General features: G+C 48.8%; 1 protein-coding gene across 1 annotated transcript in view; it reads right to left on the bottom strand.

Moving 5' to 3' along the window:
- Window positions 1-4,524: 4,524 nt before the first annotated feature.
- Window positions 4,525-27,033, bottom strand: part of SMC5 (structural maintenance of chromosomes 5) — a 699,122-nt gene continuing 676,613 nt past the window's right edge. The window contains exon 24 of the mRNA XM_078675750.1: window positions 4,525-5,926. Coding sequence (XP_078531876.1) covers window positions 5,789-5,926 — 138 coding nt within the window. The 3' untranslated portion in view covers window positions 4,525-5,788. The remainder of the gene's footprint in view (window positions 5,927-27,033) is intronic.

The raw sequence follows: 27,033 nt of genomic DNA, 5'->3' as shown, positions 1-27,033 counted from the left end.
TGACAAGTCATCCCCCAACCACACCAGCAAGGGGGGATCTCCTAAAAGAACTGAGGGTCGAAACTCAGCCAGGGGACCTCAAGCCCAAGGACTGTGAGAGTCAGAAGTGCAAGCATCACAAAGAAGCAGGGCACAACAAACCCTACATTGGAGACCAAATGTTTGGGCGCAAAAATACCCAGACATTCGCACACCAATCACCAGAAAGGAAGGACTGGAGCAAAAACAACAACAAGGCGAGCATCCCACTAGGGAGGGAGTAAGAAAAAAGGGCACTCTCAGAGGACCGCCGCCCTGAAGCAGGGGAGTACATAAGACCGAGAGGGGTCCTCGCAGAAACGGGGAGGAAGGGCGGGTCGCGAAGGAATCTGCGGCTAGAATCGTCTCTACCAGATATATCGTTACCGAAGGTAAGTAACTTGTACATCTGATAGAGACTACTAGTCGCAGATTTCTTAAAGTAGAATAGATACCCTAGCCATACCCAAGGGGGAGGAGGGTCTGCGAGAGAACCTCTCCAGCTCAAACAAGCACAAGACCCTCAACAGGGGACCAGTCACATGGACAGGGAAAATAACCCAGTCCATCGTAACAGGGGTGAAGTCACAGGCCCTACGCTTAAGTGAACCTGAGCATTGTGGAAGATCACCTACCCCAAGGGGATGTGTTAGAACGACAAAGAGGCAACATAGCCTTCACCAACAGGAGAAAACAAGGGCAATACGAAGGAGGCCAGAACAGCCCAAGCCCTGTCAACCCACCAGGGACCTCCACCGGAAGCCCCAAGTGTATAGGCAATACAGAGGAGTACTGAGGAAGAAGAGCTACCCACAGACTCCAAGGAGAAGAGGCAGAAGCGCAGCAAAGCCCTCCACTGGGAAACATACCCAGTGCAGAGGGCAGCCGAGCCCGCCATAGTTTGAAGTCAACAGACAAGAACAGTGCCTCAGTAATAAGGCAGGTGGAAGAATAAGAACGTAATCTCATAATGGTCCCACAGGACAAGAAGCAGGAGTGCCAGGGTCCACGCCAAGGCCTCCGGCCACAAAATAGAAGAGCAGGCGGGGACAGCCAGCCGCTGACAAGCTCCACAAAACTAAATGCCCAGACCACGTCATGCTCAGAACAAGGGCAAGGCTAGTAAAATGTCCCGTACTACCCCAAAGGGGACCGCTCCGGACAGAACCGATCCATGAAGAATTGCGATCAGCTAGAAGGTAAGAGGAGAAACAAGTAGGACGGACCAGGCCGTCAACACAGGAAACTATTCCATCAGAAACACCAGACAGAGGACCAGAGCAAACGACAGGCAAAGGGCAATAATACCGCAGGACAACACCGCAGATGGCCAAGCCATGCGCCAGTAAGGACCAAAAACCGCACCATCGTAATACAGAAACACTAGGAGGGTCGAGGAACCCGCAAGGGGGAGTCCACACCCTCCCAGCGTAGGACAGGGCTATGCAATAGCTACATGTACCCCACATAGGGTAGGACACGTCCCAAGAAGCATGGGAACCACTCTTAGGGAAAAAACAATCCAGCATCAGAGGACAAAACCATGGACCTGCGGCAGAAACCACAGAAGGCTTAGTAATCAGCCAAAAACACATCCCCACCAAAAAAGGGGGCTGAACCCGCAGCCAACGGAAGAGAGGGGCCAGCCAAAGACACTGAGGGCACAGTAACCCTCACAGAAAGTGTAACAGCCACTCCAAAACCCAAAACCAGAAGCAAGTGGGATAACGCCTCCCACCAAGACCGGAGGATCAGCAAAATAACCTACTTAGGAGGAGAAGGGGGAGGAGGAGGAGGTCGGAGCCCCGCAAGAAGATGCTGAATGGCGGAGTTTGCATGAGTATTAAACAGCAGGACCCGACAAAAGGTAGGTCGACCAGACGCTCTCTAATATTTTCAGGAAAAACAGCATCACATAGCCAAGCAAGGTGACGGAGAGCCAAAGAAGTGGCCATAGCACGGCCAAGAGCATCGACAATATCCAAAGACGCACAAAGAATAAACGTGGCCAACTCCCTACCATCCAACACATGGCCCCGCAGATCAGCACAGGTATCCTCATGAGAGACATGAGAAAGAAGGGACTCCACAAAAGTCCCACAGGCTGGAAGTAGCCCTGGTCAACACACACAAGGTGTTCCCGCAAAGCAGCGCTGAAAGAAGCGAAGACATTACGCCTCCATGAGTCCAACCACTGGGCCTCCCGAGACGGAGGAAACACACCACAGGCAAACACAGAAAGGCATTCCGCAGAATAGCGCCCTGAGTAGAAGGGTGGAAAGAAAGACAGACCGGGTCGTGCGGAGCAGGACGATGGAGATGCAGTAGTGCCTGAGGGACCGGATCGCCCATGGCAGGACGCCGCCAAACCCCCATAAGAGAATTATGGAGTGACGCTTAAAAAGGAAGGAACAACTCCCGTCCACCCCCGGTGGAGAATCTCCAAGAGGTTGTCTGTAGGAAATGGGGTGACAGGTTCACCCATCCTAAGAATACCAGCAGCCGTGGAAATAGCCCGAACAAAGGAAACACTGGCCTCATTAGGGCGCCGTGGAGGGGAAAGTAATTCCTCCGTGGGCGACAGCTGCAGACTGAGCCGTCCGTCCCCATGTCCCGGGGAAGCGGCCAGCCCCGGAATAGTGGGGGATCCACAGATGGATGTGGGACCTTAGGGACCCCAGGGGAATGTGGAGAGGCTGGTGGAGAAGCCAGGCGAGAGCCCCGGAAAGAAGGGTTTGAGGATTTAGGCCGTGGGGACAGCGAAAAGCCGTCCCTGGAAGATGCCGGTGAAAAGGCAACAACACAGCGCCCTGTCTCCATGGAGGAAAACACCAACAGATGACAGACCTCTGGAGAAGAAGGGACCTCAGGATACGAATCCAGGACCCGACACCGGCGCGGCTCCGTGGAGTTCGCTATCGGCGCCTGACCAACGTCGACCGGCGCCGGAGTGGGCATCCATGGCGCCGGACCTACTCCTGCCACCACGTGCTCTCCAGGAGAATGGGGCGAGGTCGACGCAGATACGGCGAAGGCGCGGTGCCGAAAAGATGCCGGCTCAGTCTCAGACGGGGCAGCCGCCCGCGTCGAGGATCGAGAGCCGCCACAGTTCCCAGCCTCCACCCGCGACTCCACTGGAGCCAGGGAGGAAGGCTCCCGGCGCCGGCTCGGCCTCTGTTGAGGCAGCCGCCTGCTCAGAGGACCGAGGGGGACTTGGGGACAAGCCCGGAGTCACGGCGATCACCTGCGACACCACAGGGAGCCCCGTGGGGATTTGCGGCGAGGCAGGGACGGTAGGCGCCGAAGAGGGGAGCCCCAAAGAAATACACCTCAACCACGCCACCCTCCTACGACCTGAAGCTGAAACCTCCGGCACCTGAGCCGCCGGCGACTCCGCGGAAGTCCCGGCGCGAGGTAAGGGATCTGCAGATGTCACATGAGGTGGAAGAAGGGCCAAAGAAGCCTGCAGGGCCGCAGTGTAGGCTGTCATTTGGGCCCTAGTAGCCTCTGAAACCGGGAAACAGCGGGTAGGGAGGCGACAGGCGGGGTTGCCTGTCTCGGGGGGAGAGGGTGCCCACCGCGGAAGGAGGATAGGGCCTCGGAGACAAACTGAAGGACCTACCAGCCGGTAAGCCACGCCCAAAGGGCCGCGGCCAAAGACGATGTCGCAGATGAAACTGGCGGCTCCTTGCCTTCGAGGTAGGGGACGGACGCTGGGACGACACCGACCAGGACAAGGGGGCAGACAGCAACTTCATCAGGCACTCCCACCGTGATTTAGGCTTAAGGTGCTGGCAGGCGTTGCAACCCTCCGAGTCGTGGTGCTCACCCAGGCACCACATGCAAATCGGGTGAGGGTCCGTCGTCGGACATAGGACAGGTACAGGAGGTACACGTCTTGAAGCCCGAAGGCATTCACACACTGTTCCACGCAACACCAAAGCTCGAAGAAAGAGATGGCCTGATAACAGGTCAGGACACAATCCGATCCACGTTGCACGTGGAAAGAGAAAAAACGGACATAGGCGCGCTGGGGTGGGACTAATGTATCCTCGCCGATGTCACGAACGTAGACGACATCAGGGCAGAGTCACGTGGTGCCGTCCTCCCGGCGCGCAGTTGTGCTGTGGAAGAAAAGTTTTCTGGATCCAGTCTCAAGCCTTGGGATAATACAACGTTAAGGAATCTGCGGCTAGTAGTCTCTATCAAATATCAGAAATATTTGAGAGGCATGAAACCGATAAGTAATATGAATATATTGTGCAAATACTGGCATGGATTAGTATGTGATTTTGTTTGGGTGACCATATCTTATGCTTGTAAGGATTTCATGGCTAAGTTTTAATTTATTTTGTTTAGCGTTTTCATAATAACATGTCCATACTGTGGAAATTTGAAGAAAGCTGCATTTCTGGCCTTGTGTGTGTTTTTTTAAACAAAATCAGAAAATGCCCAATAGCAATAACTGAATAAATGCAGAAATACAGAAAAAACCCAAACATCTGGTGACGCTCTTATAAATCTCAATTTTAATATATACTGTACAAGTAGTCCTAAAATGGAACTTCTCAAAAATCTTTAACGCAGTGCATGTACAAAACAATTGATATCAATATCTCTTTTGTTATTTTCAAATGGAAGGGCAACATATCATATACCATGTTAATTCACAAAGAGGTACCCTTCACTTCCTTTTACAGTGATTGTTGTACATTTTCAACAACACTTCACCTTTCTGCAGGTCTGAGTGAGCCAATGGTTGCAATTTGAATAGCAAGGTAAATTAAATTAATGCATGGCACTCAAAGAATATTAATACATATTTTCAAAATAAAACATGCTTTTTTTTATAAAGACTACTCCTGTTAATAAAAGGCAAATGAAAAAGTTCAAATATTAATATGTCCATGCTCTAACATAACTGTTCACCAACCCTCTGGAGTTTTATGGTGTATCAGTGTCATACTTAATGTGTGTAACTAACAAACTCTGATCAAATATGCTATTATGACAGCTGAATGTTGAAAATATTTCAATATTCTTAACTGCTGAAAGTAAAGGTTACTTACAAAAATGGATTTTGATATTGAAACAGTTTTTGCAATTGCACTTGTGTTGATCATGTTCCATTTCAAAATGTGCTTGACTCAAATAGTTTACACTATCTAAAACAGCAAAGGCTTTACAGAAAAGCAGACCAAAAGTAAAATATACATAGAAAGGGAATCCGGTTTTTACTTCCCATGCGCCACAGATTTGGAAGAGTTTACACTAAATGAATATAAAAATATTCTATTGTAGTTTATAATACAAAAGGAAACTGTATCTTAAAGATTTGTTTCAAATAGAAAGACACACTTCTTGGAAATATAAAATTGTGTTCATTATCTGTTGCACAAGACAATCTTCTTGCTCTTTTGAGAAATTCAATAGCCAACATTCTAACCATAAGTTGCTTCTCTGAAAATACATTTTAAAATTCTCCAAAAGCTCCAAATGACAACTATTCAACATTTATCTTACTCAAACTTCAAAAGCGGTTTATACTCTGATAAAGAACACTTTTGCAACAGTTGTTAACCTGGAAATGGTTTGACTGGCTTGATAGCTTGAAGATGATAAAAGTTTACAAAAATACAGCTAGTTATTTCACTTTAGCAAAATCAGAGCAATTTTCCCATAGGAAAGATGGTTATGAAACACAGCATACATCTGTAAGCTCTCTTTTTGTCAAAAAGGTTCAATTTCAAGTCACTTTCATCAAAATCTTTTATTGATCCATCTGCTCAACTCTTTTTCGTCTCCTGTGGAAAGCTTTCAAATTCCATTTGGTCGGTTCAAGCATAAAAGGTCCGTTGTAGACAAACAGGACGGTCATTTTGTCAGCATAAGTGAGATTTTGAAGGAGCTGCAGAAAAAAAAAAATAGGTCCCATGAAAATTGTATATTCCCCATACAGAAAATGCTCATCACAATTATTGCAATCAATAACATTGTCTAAATAGAACCTCTATAATGTTAATGGTAACTGAACAAAGGTGATAATTCACAACTTCAAGCCTTGGTAGGGAAGGAAAATTACTAATCGAATTTACTTTTGCACTCCCTCCCCACTATAGGGTTTATCCCAATTACTCCTTACCAATGGGAGATCTTATTGGTATGTGTAGGAAAGTAGGGTCTGCTTTCGTGATCACCCTCACTTTTTGCTGGTGTCATTATGTTTTACTGACTAGTCTGACTGGAACCCTACTAATCAAGACCCCAGTCTCTGTTCTTCTTCCCTAAATTGGACATGTTGCGTACTTAGGTGCACTCAGATTGGCTACTGGTGTACCCTGATAAGTCCCTAGTATATGGTACTAAGGTACCAAGGGCATATCTAAACCAGGGGTCTCCCATGGGCCGCCTTAGGGTAGCCATCGCGCTTTACAAATTGTCTTTTCATTTCATTTCATGGGCTGAAGCATGTATCATGCCACTCATTAGAGATCACTCCAACTGTGACTATAGGCCTGCTATTGCAGCCGGTGTAAGCTGGTGCCCGCACCACTTGGGACAGATAAAACTTTCCTTATATCTGAGGTCACTGCACATCTAAAAGTCACCCCTAAAACAGGCCTTTCAATCCTGAAGGCAGGCTGCTAGGTTGTAAGTGTGAGGGTGCCCCTGTATGAGCAGGACACCCCTACAATCTATGGAGTCCATTCTCCCAGGGTGTAAGTGCATCAGTCATTAAGATACATAAAATGGCCATGTGCCATTACGTGATGAATATCTCTAAACTGGATGTAACAAACCCAGTTGTGTTTGGTATCAAACATGTTGGAATCATACCCCCACACCGTCAACGGTGTGGGAGGTATAATTACATGCAAACATGTTGGAATCATACCTCCACACCATAAACGGGGTGGGAGGTAGGATTCCACGTAAACATGTTGGAATCATACCCCGACACCGTAAATGCTGTGGGAGGTATGATTCCATGCATTGTAAAGCTCCTCTGAGAGGCCCTCAGTGCTACCGGTACCAATCTTCTAGACCCGGACAGCAAACTATGGCTGCTGACGACCAGAGAGACAACTCTGCCCTCTTGCTGCTGAGCCAAGCTCGAGGAGAGGCAGGCAGGACAATAGGTATCCTGTCACAGGGAGGTGTGACCACCTCCCAGACAGGACATAGTGTGTTTGGACAGGGTGGGGGCACTTGCCAGCACCACTCAGACTGCTTAAATGGCACATTTGGTGCACTACTTGCATACTCCAGTTCAAACCAGTTCAGGGAGATGTTGGCTCCCACTCTGGTGCGAAACTGGATGAAGGACATGGGAGTATCCTCCCTACTGTCCAACCCCTCCTCTGGAAGGGACCCCTGAATCGTCCCAACCCTTTCCTTAGGGTACTTAAGGGCTTACCTGTGGGTGGGTCCCTAGATTCTTTTAAGATTCACATCAAAACCACTTCAACTTTAACTGTCTGGGCACTCTGGACATCGCTGGACTTCGTGTTGGGAACCGAGACTGCAACTGGGAAGTTTCCTGCTGCCACAGGTCTTGTCATCCTGCAAGTCGGCGGCAACGTCTGTGCCTGTGCTCCATACAGGTTTTTCACAAGGCCTGTGGGCATCCAAGACACCCAAAGGAATTTCCCTTTCCCCTGCATCTGCTGGCACCGCAACACAGCTGACCAGGTGGTTGATCCTAGGCTCCCACGGACTCCAAAAAGCTCAGCAACACAGTTGGTAGTTCTACAACTCCCTCGAGGCCTACACTTTCTTCACACCGAGTTTGAGGCCAGTATCCCTTGACAGAAACAATGGAACAGCACCCCTGTGGACCAAGTTGACTTGCAGTTGCCAAGGCTTGTTTACTCTCTCCTCCAGAGATCTTCGCCTGCATCGTATCCTTTGCACCGTGGGCCTCCATCTTTGGTGAGCTGCTCGAGGTCCTCTTGCGACTCCTATGCCTTTTGCCCGTGGGTCCTCTTGAGGGTCTTCTTTGGCTCCAGTGGGCTCCCGTGCTTGCTCGGGGCCTGTCCTGACTAACCTGCTCATGGTGAGTCACTTTGACCTTGCTGGTCCTGAAACTGCACCTTTTTCTTCAACTATGTTGGCTGCCGCTGCCAGAAACTGACCCCTTGGCTCTTGACCTTTTGCGTGGGACAGCTTGTGCACGACTCCTGGTCCTCCTCAGCGTCGCCTGGTCCATACAATGAAGTGGCAGCCTGATCGGAGCATAGATGCTCATGCTCTGAATAGGACTTTGGCCTGTTCTTTTCTGATCTTTTTCAAAACTCGGGGCATGAGAGCTAGTGGCGTAACAATACAAGAGTCCCGTGCTCTTCTCTAGGTGGAATGTGTCTCCGAGAGACAACCTTCTGGGGAAACTCCAAAATGCGAAAGTGCTGAAATTGCATGTTCTTGGGGAGAGCGTAGCAGTCAAGCCAGTGCTCTCTACATTGTTAGAAGAGGCCCTGCACCACCTCTAGGTGGAACTCCTATTTGTGGTACATTAGGTGTACCAGACTGAGTTTTTTCGCCCTAGAGTTTAAAGATCCTGCAAGGTGGTGCACAATCTGGAACCTGGAACGACGTGGCAAATAGATCAAACCAAGGCTCTACCCACTGCTGAAAGAGCCATTGCACCACCCCCTCTGACAGAAGGAAGGAATGCCTTTAGTGTGAGACGGATCGCCCAGTATTCCAGAAGGTTGATGTGGAGCCCGGACTCTGCCGGAGACCAGAGACGCTTGATCTCCGTCCCTCCTATGTGGCCTCCCCATCTCAGGAGTGACACATTTGTCAACACTGTGAATTCTGGTTGGGGAAGGGAGAGGAATCTGACGTTGATCCAATCCTGGTTCGTGAGTCACCATTTCAAATGACGTGCAGTCCCCTCCGAGATCTGGACGACATTGGAAAGATTCCACTGGTGCTGCGCCCACTGGAACTTCAGGTCCCACTGTAGAGCCCGCAGATGCCATCTGGCATGATCCACTTGCAGGTTGAAGGCGGCCATCAGGCCCAGCAGCCTCAGGGTCAGTCTCACTGAAATCCGTGAAAGAGGCTGAAACATCAGTATCATAGCTCAAATATCCCGGACTTGCTGATCAGGAGTATAGGCCCGAAACTGCGCTGTTTCCAGAACTGCTCCAATGAAAATGAGCTTCTGAGAGGGAATCAGGTGCAACTTTGGCACGTTGATAGTGAACCCCAGCGAATGCAGGAGGTCCGTTATAGTCTGGAGGTGGGAGATGACATTCTGGGGCAAGCCTGCCTTCAACAGCCAGTCGTTGAGATAGGGGAAAGACTGAAACCCCTGATCTGCACAGATGAGCTGCGACCACCGCCATCACTGTTGTGAACACCCGAGGGGAGCTGGTTAAGGCCAAAGGGGAGCAAGGTAAACTGGAAATGCTCGTGGCCTACCGTGAATCGTAGGTAACGCCTGTGGGCTGGCAGGACGGGGATGTGGAAATAGGCGTCCTGCAACTCCAATGCTACCATCCAATATCCGGGATCGATGGCTGAGAGGACCTGACCCAACTTGAGCATCTTGAACTTCTCCTTCCGGAGGAAGCGGTTGAGGGCCCTGAGGTCTAAGATAGGACATAGACCTTTGTCCTACTTCTGGCACAGGGACCCTTTCGATAGCTCCCTTGGCCAAGAGAGCCGTAACTTCCTGGCAGAGAAGGGCCAAGAGATCCTCCGACATGCGATGGAGTGCTGGTGGCATGGAGGTAGGGTAGTTTCGAAGGAGAGGGAGTAGCCCCTTCGGACTATCTGCAACACCAACCTGTCTGATGTGATGTTTTGCCAGTGGGAGAGGTGATGGCAAATCCTGCCGCCCTCTGGTGGCCCTGAAAGGTCAGACTTGGAAGGTTTGAAGGCTGCTGCAGAGTGCGTATGGATGGACTGGCCCGCCCGCTGGCCCTTCGACCTGCGTTGTTGGGTCCCATGTCCACGACCATGCATAGGCTGGGTAGCTTGTGCGGCCCTGTGGTTCGACTGGGTGGAACGTGGTGGGGCACCCCTTCCGTAACCACAAAAGGCAGATTGTGTGGTGCAAGAGGATGCTGCGAGGCCCAAGGATCATGGCCGTAGCCCTAGATCCTTGAAGCGCTTGAGCAGAGTCCGTGGGAGAGGTGATGGCGAATCCTGCCACCCACTGGTCTCTGGTGGCCCTGAAAGGTCAGACTTGGAAGGTTTGAAGGCTGCTGCAGAGTGCGTATGGATGGACTGGCCCGTCCGCTGGCCCTTCGACCTGCGTTGTTGGGTCCCATGTCCGCGACCATGCATAGGCTGGGTAGCTTGTGCGGCCCTGTGGTTCGACTGGGTGGAACGTGGTGGGGCACCCCTTCCGTAACCACAAAAGGCAGATTGTGTGGTGCAAGAGGATGCTGCGAGGCCCAAGGATCTGGCCGTAGCCCTAGATCCTTGAAGCGCTTGAGCAGAGTCCGTCTTGTCACCAAACAGGCGACGGCCATCAAAGGACATGTGCAAAAGGGGAGATTAGACATCCCCCGAAAAACCAGACATACTCAACCAGGCGTAGCGCCTTCGGGCTACCAATGTGGAAACAGTTCTGCCCAGAGAAACGGCGGTATTAAGCACACACCTGATAGTGAACATAGCTGCGTCTTGACCCTCAGCAAATGCGCGGGTGAGCACGGCCCAGGCCTCCCCTAGGCACCGTGGCAGCACTTGCGCAACAGTACCTTACACCGTATGCGTATATCGGCCCAAGAGGCTTGCGGTGTTCACCGACCGCAGACCTAAGCTGGTGGAAGAAAACATCTTCTTCCCAAAATGGTCCGGCTTCTTGGATTCCATATCAGGGAGAGCAGTAGGAAGTACGCCTTTCGAGGATGAGGCTTGGACCACCAAGCTCTCGGGGTGGGGTGTTCGGAGAGGAAAAGTGGGTCGCCAGGGGCCAGGCGGTTGCCCCTTTGGTGAGCTCGGACCAAGTGCCCAGAAGGATGTCGGTTAGGGCTTTGTTAAAAGCAGCAGGGGCTCCGAAGAGGCAGCTGTTGGCTGAAGCACCTTTGTCAGGAGGTTAGTCCTGACTGCCACCGTAGGAAGCTCGAAGCCCAAGGCCTCAGCTGTCCTACGCAAAACCACAGAGTAGGAAGCTCCCTTCTCTGTAGCCAAGGTAGGGTGGGAAAGCATACTCGAACAAACGGAGCTAAGAGGGAAAAATATAGGACCTAGGTTGCCCTCCACTCACACTATATGAAACAAACTTAACCTGGTCCACAGTGATAGGCAATAATTCAATCATCAGTTGTGATAGCTACTACTACAAACTCAACGTAGTCTATTAGTAATCCTGATTCTATCAACAACGTGTGCCTCTTTCATATCTTCTATAAACCCACTCTAAATGTCTATATGTGGTTGCTTGTGTGTCAAGCAGTCACTCTACTAACTATGTAGAAAAAGGTGAAAAAGGTGTGAGGGGGAAGGAAGGAACCTCACGGGAGCAACCACCAGGGAACTACTGACTGGTACTCGTCAGTGTGTTCCTCTTATCATCATCGGCTCCTTCCAACCCAAAGAAACAAAGTTGCAAAGAATAATGTAAAAGGGAAACAAAGATAAACAACTCAAATAGTGGTAATCCCTATACTACATATATGTGCACTACAACCCCCTGGGGAGTGAGAGCCGCTATCCGGCGCTCAACTACTATTAAAAACTGGGTCAGGTATCCCTGGCTATCTGAAACTTTATTCTGTGATGGGTACCTGCACCTATTAAAACCTACACTCAACAGTTGTGCTTCGGTTTAATGTATAGGAAGCCAACATGTTTCGTTGCCTGTCATTCTTGGTCGGCAACTTCTTCAGGGCTGGGGGTTACCTTTGCCACACACTTCTGGAACCTTCCAATGTTTAACTCTAAAGACATATAGAGAAACATCAACAAAGATAGGAAGCGCCAAGTCAGGGTGGCCCTGCATGGGGCGCTCATGACTGAGTACCTTCGTGCGGGAGCAGCACCAGCTAGTCTTTTAGTACGTTTAGAGCCTAAAATCTTTCTAGAGGATAAGCGATTCCGGGTCGACTGGAGTTACATTGCTAATAAATGTACACGTGTCTGGCTCATCCTCATTATTAACACTGCCAAACGCCTTAGCGAGGACCTCCTTAAAGAAATATTAGAACTAGAGGAGACCATTAAAGCAGACACTACCATAACTGACACTAAGGACCAACTAGCCCAAATACAAAGTGACTTGGGTGAATATAAAACATATATGGTGAATCAAAAGATTAAGGGGCTAAAACGTAACCTAGATAAATTCACACATGAATGGGCATTTCCATACACTGAAGATAAACATTATCAGAGCAGACCAAACGTTTCCTCTAGCTGAAGCCCGGGGGGGGGGGGGGGGCAGACGTCAGGGTAAGAGGACACCACAAAGCTGGACATTCGACAATACGAGTAGTGAGGAGGAAGACACGAGTGGGCAGCCCTCTACATCTAATCAGGGACGAGTCAGGTTCAACACACAAGTTAGATCAGACGAAGACTTGGGAGCACTGTTCAGGTCTTTTTTAGGACAGCAACAGGCAGACCGAGGGGGAGGCCAAGGACAGAGGGGCAGAGGGCGGTCCAGGCAGAACCAAACATGGCAAACCTACTCCCCACGAGTCACCCGGAGCAGAGGACCCAAGCAACCACAATTTTAACCACACTTGATAACAACATAGTGGTTAATCTATCCGATCATGTGCTGACACCAGGAGAACACCAAGTACTCAATAAAGGACTGGGCTTCGTGCCAACGCCTACACATGATAGCTTTAAGTGTAGAAGCGAAATTTATGAAACCATAAGAAAAATCAAATTGAAAAGTTTTTTCGCTGAGAAGAACGCAGATCTCCTTCGGTGTTCAACTCCAATTTACATCGCCCTTCCACTTTCTGCCCTCCCACACAAGCCATGGGCCCGGAGATTGCGGTTTTTGAAGAAAAAGTATTGCATGACATCGAGCAACTAGAACAGTCAGACCTGAAGCGAAAATACTCTAATATGAGCAAGGCGGAATGGGTAGCGGTTAAATCCTTGGAAAGTAATGATCGGGTGACAATTAAACCGGCGGACAAGGGCGGTGCAGTCGTTGTGATGAACACTGTGGACTACGAGACCGAAATCATGCGCTTGTTAGGGGCACGACAGAACCACCAGCCTCTAGCACGTGACCCCACAAGTGAACTTCTAACAATCATTACATCAATGGTGACCAGCGCTAAAGAAAAGAAATGGATCACTGCAAAAGAGACGGATTTCTTAATCAACACCAAATCTAAGATCCCGGCATTCTATATAGTGCCTAAAATTCATAAGCTCAACGTCCACCACCGGGACGTCCTATAGTCGCAGGCATCCAATCTGTACAGGAATCACTGTCTCAATTTTCTGACTTCTTCTTGCGTGAGTGTGTCATCACTCAAGCCTCATATGTGCAGGACACGACTGATGTCCTTAACATCTTAGAAACTATCAAATATGATCCTAAGCGACAATATCTAGTCACTATTGACATTGAGTCGCTATATACGAGTATACCTCAGGATGCCACGCTGGTGGCAGCAGCGCGGGCTCTAGCGACCAGTGAGTGGTTTTATGATACACCACAATCGTTTGTCCTCCAATGTGTAGAGTTAGCCCTCACACGTAACTTCTTTCAATATATAGACCAGCTGTATCTACAGATATCCGGGACATCGATGGGGGCTACATTTGCCCCGAGTCTCGCCTGCATCTATGTTGGACAATTTGAACAACATTACATTGATCATCCATCGAACCCGTACCAGAGGAACATCTGTCTCTGGAAACGGTTCATCGATGACGTCTTATGCATCTGGGAAGGCACCGAATCCGAGCTACTAACATTCTTCACGTGGCTAAACAATCTGGACCCATGTCTTAAATTCACTTGGCACTATAATAGAGAAACTGCAGTGTATCTCGACCTGGATATTGAGGCCAAGGGCGACCGGCTTATTACACAAGTTCACAAGAAGCCCACAGATAAAAACTCATTGCTGCACTATGGCTCATTCCACCCCCGTGCACTTCGTGACAACTTGCCGGTGGGACAGTTTCTACGTTACCCGCGAAACTGCAGTACCACAGAGAAATATGTACAATCAGCGAGTGATCTGGTGGAGAAATTGGAGAAACGAGCTTACCCCAGAAAAGTGTCCAAGACAGCATACAAGAGGGCCCTGAACACACCTCGGCCCTGTTAGAAGAAACCAGAGGGATAAAGGAGATTGTTTACCAGTGGTCACCACGTTTGACCCGTTATCCACGAGAATCCGTGTAATTTTGAGAAAGCATTGGCACCTTCTCAGCACCACCAACTTCAAAATGCCGCCCCCTCGGTTCGCATTTAGAAGATCACAGAACCTTAAAGACAGATTGGTGCATTCCCGCACCAAACAATTGACATCCACAGGAGAGAAGTTGTCCGGACATTACCCCTGTGTGGATGCTCTGTATGTGGACTTACTGGAAAAACTAAAAGTGTACAACTTATTAGTGGCAAGACATGGTACCTGAATTCCCTAACGAATTGCAATACGACCAATGTGATTTATCGTTTGACATGCCCGTGCGGTCTTCACTATATCGGTTTAACTACGCGAAAAGTGAAGATCCGCATCCAAGAACACCTAAGCACGATCAAAGCCTGTCGATTAACCACCAGATTGGTCGAACATTATAAAGAGTTGAAACACCAACCCAGAGAGATGTGCTGGACACTTCTGGAAAAAAATCAAGGGGGACCCAACGAACATTGAAACCCGGCTAATAACTAAAGAAGCACGCTGGATTTACCAGGAACGAGTTGACAGACAAGGTCTTAATTACCTTATCGAGTGGAATAAGGTCATTACACAATGATATGGTTGTGGAAGCAGAGACTCTGACAAAGTTCACTTTGACCATTCTGAACCCTCATTTTTTATTTTAATATACATATGTGACTGTCCTCCTGTAAACATGATATACAAACAATATACAGAAGAGGAGAATCACTTTGAATAATATGGGTTTCGTTGTATGAGTCCATTATTAGCTCATCAAAAGTACACACTACGATAATGGATTCAGGGTGGAGTATCAACAGGCATTTGAGCATCCTTGATAGCCCTGTACTAAGCCCTCCGATGTATTGTCGGAATCGGTTAGAAACAATAGGGCTTTACCATAACAGTAACTCTGTTGATGTATGGACTGGGCGTAGGTGAAAGGGTTCGTTCACCACTCCAAAATGGCCGCCATGAAAACAAGTCCCGTGACGTATTACGCCGCGCACGCAGGGACCAACGTCCCGCGTGAGGATCCGGAAATATATACAAACCGCAAGGCATAATAGCGTAGCTGAACGGGAGCCCGATACTAAGCGACATACCCTCTGAGTGACGGTAAGGACAGCGGGGCCTGTGGTATACTCTATTGGGGTGAACCGGCTACTATTAGTAGGCTGCGAGTGTGCGCTGGGTATCTTTTGACGTCTTTAACGCCAAGCGCTCAGTCTTCCCTACAACATCGGGTGGGTAGAGTTGTAGGCTGTCATTGCGGTCCTCGTGTTGCTCGGTGAGGTTTGACATGGGTTATGCACGGCCGTTACCTACGGTGATAATTGACGGGCGAGGTTCAACTGAGGCTGTTGGTACAGGAGGTCCACCGTTAGAAACAATCAGACATGTGTACATAAGCGAGCGAGTAAATGAGGGGGCTCCTTTATAAATTATTCAATTACTCGTTTTCTAAACCTATTTTAAATCCTGTTCTCATTATGATACCCATAGGTTGACATTAAGCGACCGCCTCTATCAATAGGGGGCCGACACAGCTAAAAGCGTGAACAGGAGTCAAGCATAGGTATGCCACTGCGTACCCCCAATAAGGTAAACACGGCAAGTCCTATGAACAGTTGGTATATGATAATTTGTTTGTAGGAAGGGCAATATATCTAACAGTGTCCCTCTATGTTTTATCTTTGTTGATGTCTCTCTATATGTCTTTAGAGTTAAACATTGGAAGGTTCCAGAAGTGTGTGGCAAAGGTAACCCCCAGCCCTGAAGAAGTTGCCGACCAAGAATGACAGGCAACGAAACATGTTGGCTTCCTATACATTAAACCGAAGCACAACTGTTGAGTGTAGGTTTTAATAGGTGCAGGTACCCAGCACAGAATAAAGTTTCAGATAGCCAGGGATACCTTACCCAGTTTTTAATAGTAGTTGAGCGCCGGATAGCGGCTCTCACTCCCCAGGGGGTTGTAGTGCACATATATGTAGTATAGGGATTACCACTATTTGAGTTGTTTATCTTTGTTTCCCTTTTACATTATTCTTTGCAACTTTGTTTCTTTGGGTTGGAAGGAGCCGATGATGATAAGAGGAACACACTGATGAGTACCAGTCAGTAGTTCCCTGGTGGTTGCTCCCGTGAGGTTCCTTCCTTCCCGCTCACACCTTTTTCACCTTTTTCTACATAGTTAGTAGAGTGACTGCTTGACACACAAGCAACCACATATAGACATTTAGAGTGGGTTTATAGAAGATATGAAAGAGGCACACGTTGTTGATAGAATCAGGATTACTAATAGACTACGTTGAGTCTGTAGTAGTGGCTATCACAACTGATGATTGAATTATTGCCTATCACTGTGGACCAGGTTAAGTTTGTTTCATAGGGTGGGAAAGCATGCCAAGGTCTGGGGAGGTATCCAGACCACTAGCGTAACTCAACTCCTCTCAGCAGTCCAGCTCTTCAAGCTCATCAGCTAGAGGATCAACAGACCCCTCCCAGTCCTCCTCACCCACCTCTGGCTGGCACTCAGGGCGATAGGAAACAGCGATACAAAAGTACCTCCATCGCCGGGTACTGACGTTGGTATGGCAGTGTCGGGGAAGGTACCGTGAGGTCGACCGGCAACAGTCCGGACCCAGGCATGATTCCATGAGGGCTCTCCGGCACTGATGCCAGAGCTGCCGGCATCAAAGACCCAGGGGCCCTAGCCGGGTCCATGGGGCCGGAAGGTGCGCCTGAGGAGTCAGGCTGCACAAAAATGCTATGGAGCACTTCGTAAAATGCACGAAGCTGGGCAGAGGTCACTCCGGCTCCGGGAGGGAAGCGCAGAGCCGTCCCAGCAGGCTCTGAAGATGAAGCCAGAGAGACACGATGCTCTGGGTCCCGCGTCGCATCAGCCGACGAGACGGCAAAGACCGACGATGCTTCTTCGCCTTCTTCTTGCGCTTCGACTTACCAGAGAAGAGGGAAGACTTCAAGGAGGAATGGTGATGACTCCGCGACAAGACCTTGTACGGCACGGACTGGATTGCCGAACCTCCAAAAGCTTTCGGGACCGCTCCAGCAAAGACTTCGGTTTTATGGCCTGGCAGTCGGAGCACGACTTCGGATCGTGTTCGCGCTCCAGGCACTAAAGACACACGGGCTTGTGACAGGAGTCACAGGGCTTGAAACCGGTCCGACGATAGCAAACCCCTTGTGCACCAGGAGTCGAAGACTCGAAAAAGATGTTGACAAAAGTCGAAAAAGAGTTAGTAAAAAACGGACTAAGGGGCAGGCTCTCTCTGGATATGCGCTGGCTAGCAGAGAGAAAAAAAAAAAAGAATTGACGTCAGCAAGCACGGGCAGTGTCTACGTAAACACCATGATGTCATCCTGGCGACCACGACGGGAGCGGTTGTCGACCGACGCCACCTACCAACGTGCAGGGGTACTGCTACGAAAAAATTTCTCAGGATCCAATCTGACGCCTGGGGGTAATTCTAAGGTAAGTAATCTATAACTATGGTCTCTTTCAGATATATACACAAGAGTCATCTAAAGGCCCCCGAAAACCTGGTCATGGGAGTGGGCCCCACTAGTGGGTACAAGGGGAAACATTTTGATCCTGCAAATGCCTGCTGTTCCACTGTCACAAAAAGGGACAACAAACTGGTGATGCACAGTTCCAACAAACCAGCTTCTAGTCCCCGCCAGTTTCCACTAGTATGACAAATCTCTGGATTGGATGAATGGTGTGCCCAGAGCAAATCAGGGTTCACAATGAGGCTGTTTTTATCCCTGAAGTGAAGGGAGGGGAGGGCTATTTCCTTTGGCTGTCTGGCCCCCTAATTTAAATAAATACTTGCAGTACCCCTTAGTGAATGAGACTAAGATAGGATCCGAGGGAAACAGGTGCCAGTGTCACTATTGTGAGAGATACACTGATTTCCCCAGGGCAATACCTGACTGGAAAAATGTATCCAGTTACCAAAGCTGACAGCGTCACCATTGCTGGCCTGAAACAGGTGGCGGTCTCTCCAAAGCTGACAGCTGCCTGTCTGCTTGGAAATGATCTGGAAACCTCAGCCTGGGCTGAGGTAGAAAGAAAGACATATGCAGCCATACTGCAGATCCCTGAGACTGTGAGTGTAAAAACAAGAGCACAATGCCTAGCACAGAGTAAAAAAGGAGGTTTGGAGCCTGAAATGATGGCCCAACCTCCCAAAAAGAAAGGTAGGAAAACTGGTGAAACAGCTTCCACACAGCAAAATGATCAGGAGCCCTCTCCTCAGGGAGAGGACTTGTCAGCCCCAGAGGGAAATGATCCCCCAGAGCTTGAACCTTCGAGGTAGAGCATTGGGTACCGGGGAGGCTCTAGAGAACAGCTGTGCCTTGGGAAACAGGTCTGCCCCACTCTTGAAGGCCTGAGGCAGCAAGCTGCTGCACAGTAGAAGGGAGATGTCATTGGCTCCCACAAGGTCTATTGGGAGGAGAAACTTGTATACACTGAGGCCAGAGTCCTCAAACCTAGTGCCACTAGGAGAGTGGAAGTACCTTCGTTGTATAGAGAGTCTCTACTCACTTTAGCACATGACATTTTCCTAGCTGGGCATCTGGCCCAGACCAAAGCTTGGGAAAGATTAGTCACCCACTTTTATTGGTCCCAGATGTCCCAAAATGTGAAAGACTTTGTAAGCTTCTGTGTCACCTGTCAAGCCAGTGGCAAGACAGGAGGACACCCAAAGGCCCCCTTAATCCCACTAACAGTGGTTGGGGTACCCTTTGAGAGGGTATGAGTGGATCATGCTACTAGGTATCCTGAAGTCATTCTCCTTAGGACTACTACAGCCCCTGTGGTAGCCAAGGCTTCCATTGGTGTCTTTACAGGGTAGGGTTTCCCAAGGAGGTAGTATCAGACCGAGGTACCAACTTCATGTCTGCATACTTGAAACACATGTGGGATGAGTGTGGAGTGTTTACAAGTTCACAACATCTTGCCACCTACAAACCAATGGCCTTGTTGAAAGGTTTAACAGGACATTGAAAGGCATGATCATGGAACTCCCTCAAAAACTCAGAGGGAGATGAGATGTTCTGCTGCCGTGCTTGCTTTTTGCCTACAGAGAGGCGCCTCAGAAGGGAGTAGGGTTTTCATCTTTTAAACTTCTGTTTGGCCACTCTCACTTGTGAGGCAAGGATGGGAAAGACCCCATCATGTACCAAAGCAGGATGTGGTGGACTATGTACTAAGTTTTCGTTCCAGGATGGGAGAGTACATGCAGAAAGCCTCCAAACACCTTGAGGCCAGCCAGGAGCTCCAGAAGCTCTGGTATGACCAAAAAGCTGCACTGGTAGAATTCCAGCCAGGGCAACAGGTGTGAGGTTTAGAGCCAGTGGCACCAAGGGCACTCAAGAACAAATGGAGTGGTCCTTACCCTATCCTAGAGAAAAAGAGTGAGGTCACCTACTTGGTAGACGTGGGAACTAGCAGGTCCCCCAAAGTACGAGTTACCTACCTTTGGTAATGGTGTATCTGGTAGAGACGATTCTAGCTGCAGATTCCTTAACGTAGAATTATCCCCAGGCGTGAGACTGGATTCAGAATTTCTTGTGCCACAGCATCTCTGCGCGCCGGGTGCGGCACCACGTGACTCTGCCCTGACGTTGTCAGCGGACATGACGTCAGCGAGGTCACATAAGTCCTACCCAGGGGCGCTGACATCAGTTTACTTCGGAGAACTTGTCTGCGCCACAACGCGGAGCCATCACAAACACAACTGTCAGAGTATGGGAACAGTGTGCAAAACAATCAGTGAAACAGGGAAGAAGCGAATGGTGAGGAATAGCACTATTAGGGAAAGTGCCAGGCACGTTGTTACTGAAAACCATCGAAGGGAAAGAGCAGAGCACCGCTCCGAGAAGCAACCTCGCAAAGTGAAGGCGATATCCTCCCTGGAGGCAGAAAAACATATGAAAAATGGCATAGCAGATGACAGAAGTCTACACCCACAGTCTATAACAGTGAGGGGCAACAAGGCCGGAACAGATGAATAACGACAATCAACCCCCAGACAACACTATCAAGGAGTGTTGTATCCCCTCTAAAGAGCTAAGGGCTGAGGTACAGCCAAGAGACCCCCACCCAGAGGACTGCAGAGGAGTTAGAAACCCCAAGCAATGAAAAAGGGAGAAGATAATGAGTAGGCCCCACACTGGAAACAACCAGGGTGTAGGGATTTAGAAGTACACATGAGCATACCGTTCAATTACCAGAAATGAAGGAGTGGAACAAATAAACAGAATAAAGCATCCTGACAGGGAGGAAGTGAAAGAGGGCACTCGCAGAAGACAAAGCCTCCCGAGGGAAACAAGAGCAGAAGACCAAGCTAAAGGTCCTCGCAGAACGGGGAGGAAGGGTGGGTCGTGAAGGAATCTGCAGCTAGAATCCGCTCTATCAGATACACCGTTACCGAAGGTAAGTAGCTCGTACATCTGATAGAGACTACTAGCCGTAGATTCCTTAATGTAGAATAGATACCCTTGCCATACTCAGAGGGGAGGCGGGTCTGCGAGAGAACCACACTAGCTTGGAAAAAACACAGGGCCCCAACAGGGGATGTGTCATGGGGACAGGAAGGACGGCCCAGCCCCAGCCAAGCAGAAGTAAGAAAGAAGAAGGAGAAGGGAAGGCCAGGATACCGGAAGCCTACCCGAGGTACAAAGAGCATCCGCCATAAAACAAGGAGGGACAGACAGCACCAAAAGAGTACCAAATGCAGAAAGATCCACCGCAAAATCCAAGGAGGAGAGGTGGGAACGGAGGCAGAGCCCGCGTCCGTAGTACATATACACACACAGCCAAAGGGACAGCTGAACAGGCATCAGCCCGAGGCAGGGGACAAGGCAGGAAGGGCCCCACAGCTGAGAAGCGCATACGTGAGAATGAAGACACAGTCACACAAAGCTCCAGCAGAGCATGGGACAGGAGCACACGGGTACACGCCGAGGCCCACGGAGGTGGACCATAACGACCAGGCGTGCACAGCAGGCAGCTGGTAATCCCTATGAAGTAGTGTGCCCATATGTAGAACAGACCTAAAGCCATCAACCAGAACACAGGAGAACACCAGGAATATCCTAGCACCCCTGGAACGCAAGGCAGAGGACCTGGCTGAAACGTCGGATAATAAGGTGGAAACACCACGACACGAAGGCATAACAAAAGTCGGTCTGGCGATCCAGAGGCAGAAGAGGAAAGGCAAAATGTACAGATGCAAACATCCCACAGGAACAAAGGACAAAATGCATGGCAAGCAAGTCCTGTAGAAGAAGGATAGAAACACCATCGGAGACTGAGCAGGACAGAACCTGGAGCAGCGCAAACTGCGCCAAGGAGGTAGAAAAAGGACCGCACCAAGCGGTATACAGTGATGGCAGGAAATGTGAGGAACTAAAGAAGGAATCCACATCCGCCCAGCGTAGGACAGGGCTATACAATAGCCAACAAGTACCCCACCTAGGGTATGACACGTCCCAAAACAAAACAAGGAAGGAATATGCTACTTACCAGTATGCATCTAATCTTGGCATGTAGGGCTGCTGACATTCATATCTGTGCATAGATCGCCGCCTAGTGTTGGGTCCGGATGATTGCACATTGTTGTCCTGGAAGAGTCTTCGAAGTATCACGAGATAGGTGGCTCCTCCCCATGACTACAGTGCGCATGGGCATCCTCTCCATCTTCAGATTGTTTTTCGCCATTGTGGCAGAGATGGAGTATAATACAGTAAGTGATGACCATGCCTGAGAGTGATTCTGAGTGCTACAGCTGCGACAGGCACCGGGGAGGAGGGTGGGCGATATGAATGTCAGCAGCCCTACATGCCAAGAACAGATGCATACTGGTAAGTAGCATATTCCGTTCGAGGCATGTGGGCTGCTGAATTCATATCTGTGCATAGAATAAATAGCAGTTACCTCCTTAGCGGCGGTTGCCCGTGCCAGCTGCAGCAGTCTGAAAAAGAGTTCTGAGAACAGCCTGACCTACAGCAGCTTGCTGTTTGGAGTGTACATCTACGCAGTAGTGTTTGGTAAATGTATGTATGGTGGTCCATGTGGCTGCTCTACATATATCCTCTAGAGGAATGTTACCTAGGAAAGCCATGGATGCCCCTAACTTGCGTGTGGAATGCGCTCTTGGGGGAACTGTTAATGTGCGTTTAGCTTTTTGATAACATATCTGTATGCACTTAACAATCCATCTGGCTATACCTGATTTGGAAATGGGGTTGTCTTTGTGTTGTGGAGAGAAGGCAACAAATAGTTGCTTAGTTTTCCTGAAATCCTTTGTCCTGTCTATGTAATACAGGAGAGCTCTTTTAACATCTAGCGTGTGCAGTGCTCGGTCTGCCACCGAGTCTGGATTTGGGAAGAAATCGGGCAGTTCTATGGTTTGGTTAATGTGGAACTGTGACACCACCTTAGGCACGAATTTAGGGTTGGTACGCGGCACTACCCGATTAGCATGAATCTGTATGAAAGGCTCTTGAATAGTTAGGGCTTGAAGCTCACTAACTCTTCTTAGCGATGTGATTGCCACTAGAAAAGCCACTTTCCATGTCAGAAACTGTATCTCAAGAGAGAAGAGGTTCAAAGGGTGGTCCCATTAGTCTGGTGAGAACTATGTTCAGATTCCAGACAGGTGAAGGAGGGTGTCTGGGAGGAATTACTCTTGAGTCCTTCCATAAAAGCTTTAATGGCTGGCACCCTAAAGAGAGAAAGATGCTGTCTGTTTTGAAGATAAGCAGCCATTGCGGCCAAATGTATTCTAATGGAACTATATGCCAGATTGCATCTGTAGAGATGCAACAAATAACATATAATGTTTTGCGTGGATGCATCTAGCGGATTTATGTTATTATTGGAACAGTAAATCACAAATCGTTTCCATTTGGCCGCATAGCACGCCCTGATGGTAGGTCTTCTTGCCTCCTTGATGATGTTCATACAGTCAGGGGGCAGGTTGAGGTAGCCAAACTCTATGACCTCATGAGCCATATTGCAAGGCTCAACTGTTGCGGGTCTGGGTGCTGAATGTCTCCACGGTTCTGAGTGAGGAGACTGGGCTTGAGGCGCAGCCGTTGGTGAGGCACCACTCGAAGTTCTAGGAACGTGGTGTACCACGCTTGCCTTGCCCACGTTGGAGCAACTAGGATGAGCGTCATGGAGTGCTGCCGCAGTTTGCGTGCCACTAGCGGTATGAGCGGTGCTGGAGGAAAAGCGTACGCAAATCTGCCTGACCAGTTCATCCATATCGCATTGCCCTGAGACTGCGGGTGTGGGAACCTGGCGGCGAAGGTTTGGCATTTTGCGTTTTCCTTTGTGGCGAATAGGTCTATATGTGGATGACCCCACTGTTGGAAATATAGTTGGAGCACTGAGGGGTGTATCTCCCACTCGTGCATCTGGTGGCTGTGCCTGCTGAGCAGGTCCGTCATCTGGTTGTCCTTGCCTGGGAGATGTTCTGCCATGAGGAACATGTTCCTTTGAATGGCCCACTTCCACATGCTCTGGGCTAGATGAGACAATTGTGGAGAGTGGGTGCCTCCCTGCTTCTGGATGTAATACATGGCAGTCATGTTGTCTGTCCGGATCAGCACGACTTTGTTGCACAGATGCAGTCTGAAGGCTTTCATTGCCATGAAGATCGCCATGAGCTCCAACAGGTTGAAATGCATCTTTTGCTGCTGCAACGTCCATAGTCCCTGCACTGTATAATGGAGGACATGCGCTCCCCAACCCTGGAGAGATGCGTCCGTTGTCAGCACTATCTGTGGTACAGGTTCCTGGAACGGTCGTCCCCTGCAAAGGTTTTGTGTGTTCCACCAATGCAGAGAGTTGTATGCACGACCGGTCACCAACACTAGGTCTTTTAGATGTCCTTGAGCCTGGTTCCACTGTTGTGCCAAGCACTCTTGAAGCAGACGCATGTGTAGCCTCGCGTGAGGGACTATAAAGATGCGGAAGGCCATCATACCCATCAGCTGCATGAATACCTGTGCTGGGAGCGAGTGTTGGGGCCTGAATTTTTGAATGCGCAATTGCATGCTGCTGACTCTGGCAGAGTTTGGCTGCGCTGTCGCTGTCAGAGTGTTGATTGTGGCACCCAGGTACTGTTGTACATGTGCGGGTTGAAGGTGTGATTTTGGGTAATTTAGTGAAAATCCTAGACTGTGTAGGAGGTGAATCGTACGGAACATGTGGCTGGCACATTGCTGGGCTGACTTTGCCTGAACAAGCTAGTCGTCAAGATAAGGATAGACATGGATGTGTTGTCTCCGAAGGTGCTCAGTGTCAGATCCTGTATCACTCCGGGTTACACAGGAACAGAGATGCTAGTTCCCAACTCCACTCAAAACAGCAACCCAGAGCTTGAGGTCACAAGTCTCTGGTGAGGCGATTCTAAGGGAAGGGGGATATTGGATAAAATAAATAAAGAGAAAAAGAGAGAAGAGCCGTCCTGATGGGTTTCTTCGTCAGTCCGTCCAGCAGACTTCTATTTATTCGAAATAACCTGTGAGGAAATGAGTTACAGTATTATGAGTTCCTAGCTACACTACACTACACAACTTACAGGTTTTAACTGCGCCTTTCCTTACCCTAAGTCTTCAGGACTCAGCTTCTCTTCTACACTTTTCTTTGTCCTTTTTCTTTTAGAGCATCTTCTATGGTTATGCGTGTTCTAAGTTGAAAGGTCTGTCTGCAAGGTTAAAATATACTTTAGTCTCAAGAACCTATATTTGGTTTTCCCTAGACCCTTCCCTATTTAATTCACTTACACTATATTCGTTCTTGTGAAGATCTTCTTTTTAAGGAGATTCTCTGTTTATTTTCTTGTTGAGCGCTTGCCTGGGTGCTTGCTGAATTTCCTTTTCTTTTGCTGTCTATTTATATCTGCGTTCTTTTTCTTTTCTTAGATTGACTTGTGGATGATACACTGTGTGCCCTACTGATGAGGACCCTCAACTCGGTAAGTTTAGTCTTTCCTTATTTGTTTATCTAACTCTTAGCCTTGTATCGTTTTCCTACAGATTAAACCTGAATTGTTTTCTTTCTCTGACGCTGTGGGTTTTATATGCTGACTCTGGTTGAAACATTAAGTGCCCTGAATGACGTCTTCCGCCCACAAGCACTGTTTTATTATTCTCCTTCAAGCTATTATTTTCTGTCACTGTCTCTGACACAAGCTACACGTTTTACATAACTGCTGACTCTGAACTGCGACGTTGACTTTTAACATTTATTAACTTTTTAGCTTTCCTGATTCCTGAGATTGCCACTTAGCTCATATCCTGCTCATCTCTCTCTTGACGACTTGCAGCTGACGCTTCTCACACGAACTCTCGGCTCCTCAGAATACCGCCTTGTCTTCTTTCACGGCTGCTTACAACTGCGCGACTCACTCACTGTTTCCGTTTTCTCCTGCCTCATTAAACTATAATTACACTGGCTATAAACTCTGACTAAGATTTAGGAACTCTGTCAGGCGCTACTGTCCTCGGTCGAATTCTCGGTGAAGTGCGCGGCTTGTCAGCTGCGCGCGCCTCACCAAGAGACAGCAGAGCGGACAGCAAGACTAGAATGTCAACATTGACCTGACTCTGGCGGCCTATTCAGGCGCCATCTTCGAGTCAGTTCGGACCAGTTCATGTGCATATTGCACATCTGATTATTGCCAAGTTCTTCCTGTCCTGTCGCTCCGACTTGCAATGGAGGGGTCCTGACAGTACCCTCCAACAAGGTAGACTCTCCCTTCCGAGGCTTAGTTGGGAATCGTTGATGAAAGATTTTGGTCAGTCTTGGAGCGTGCACATCTTCTTCTAGCTCCCAAGATCTCTCCTCTGGCCCATAACCTTTCCAATCCACGAGATAGTATAGTCTTCCTTTTAGTCTTTTCGAATCGAGAATTTCCTTGACTTCAAATTCAGTACCTGTCTCAAATTGTAGGGATCTTGGTGGCAACTCTTTTCGCAACTTCTCAGGGGCCTTCTTTAGGAGGGATATGTGAAAGACTGGATGGATCTTCAACCTTGATGGCAGCTGGAGACGATAAGTCACTGGTTTCACCTTTCCATCTACTCGGTATGGCCCAATAAACCTCGGTTGAAATTTTCGATTGCCTTTGAGTCTCAAATTCTTAGTGCTTAACCAGACCTTGTCCCCTATTTCTAACAGGGGCCCTACCCGTCTCTTCCTATCTGCATAAATCTTATATTTTTCTTTTGCCTTTTGGAGATTCTCTATTGCACTTTGATGCACCTGTTGTAATTGTGTAACTATCTCCTCAACTGCTGGGACTGAAATATCAACTTGACCTAGAGTTGAATTTGGATGTCTACCGTAATTCATAAAAAACGGGGAAAATCCAGTTGATACATTTTTTGCATTATTATGAGCAAACTCTGCTGCCCACAAATAATCTGACCAATTTCCTTCTTGTTTTAAAAGAAACAATCTCAAATACTGTTCTAGTTCTTGGTTCACCCTCTCAGTTTGACCATCAGTCTCTGGGTGATAACTGGTGGAAAACCGAACTTCTGTGCCCAACCCCTCCATGAATGACTTCCAAAAATGGGAAATGAACTGTGGGCCCCTGTCCGTTATTACCACCCTTGGAATTCCGTGGATCTT

The sequence above is a fragment of the Lissotriton helveticus genome, chromosome 2_1, assembly GCF_964261635.1.
Source record: "Lissotriton helveticus chromosome 2_1, aLisHel1.1, whole genome shotgun sequence".
In the NCBI taxonomy this organism is placed as follows: Eukaryota; Metazoa; Chordata; class Amphibia; order Caudata; family Salamandridae; genus Lissotriton; species Lissotriton helveticus.
Note: the sequence above shows the minus strand (reverse complement) of the source record. Positions and strands in the feature narration are given on the sequence as shown.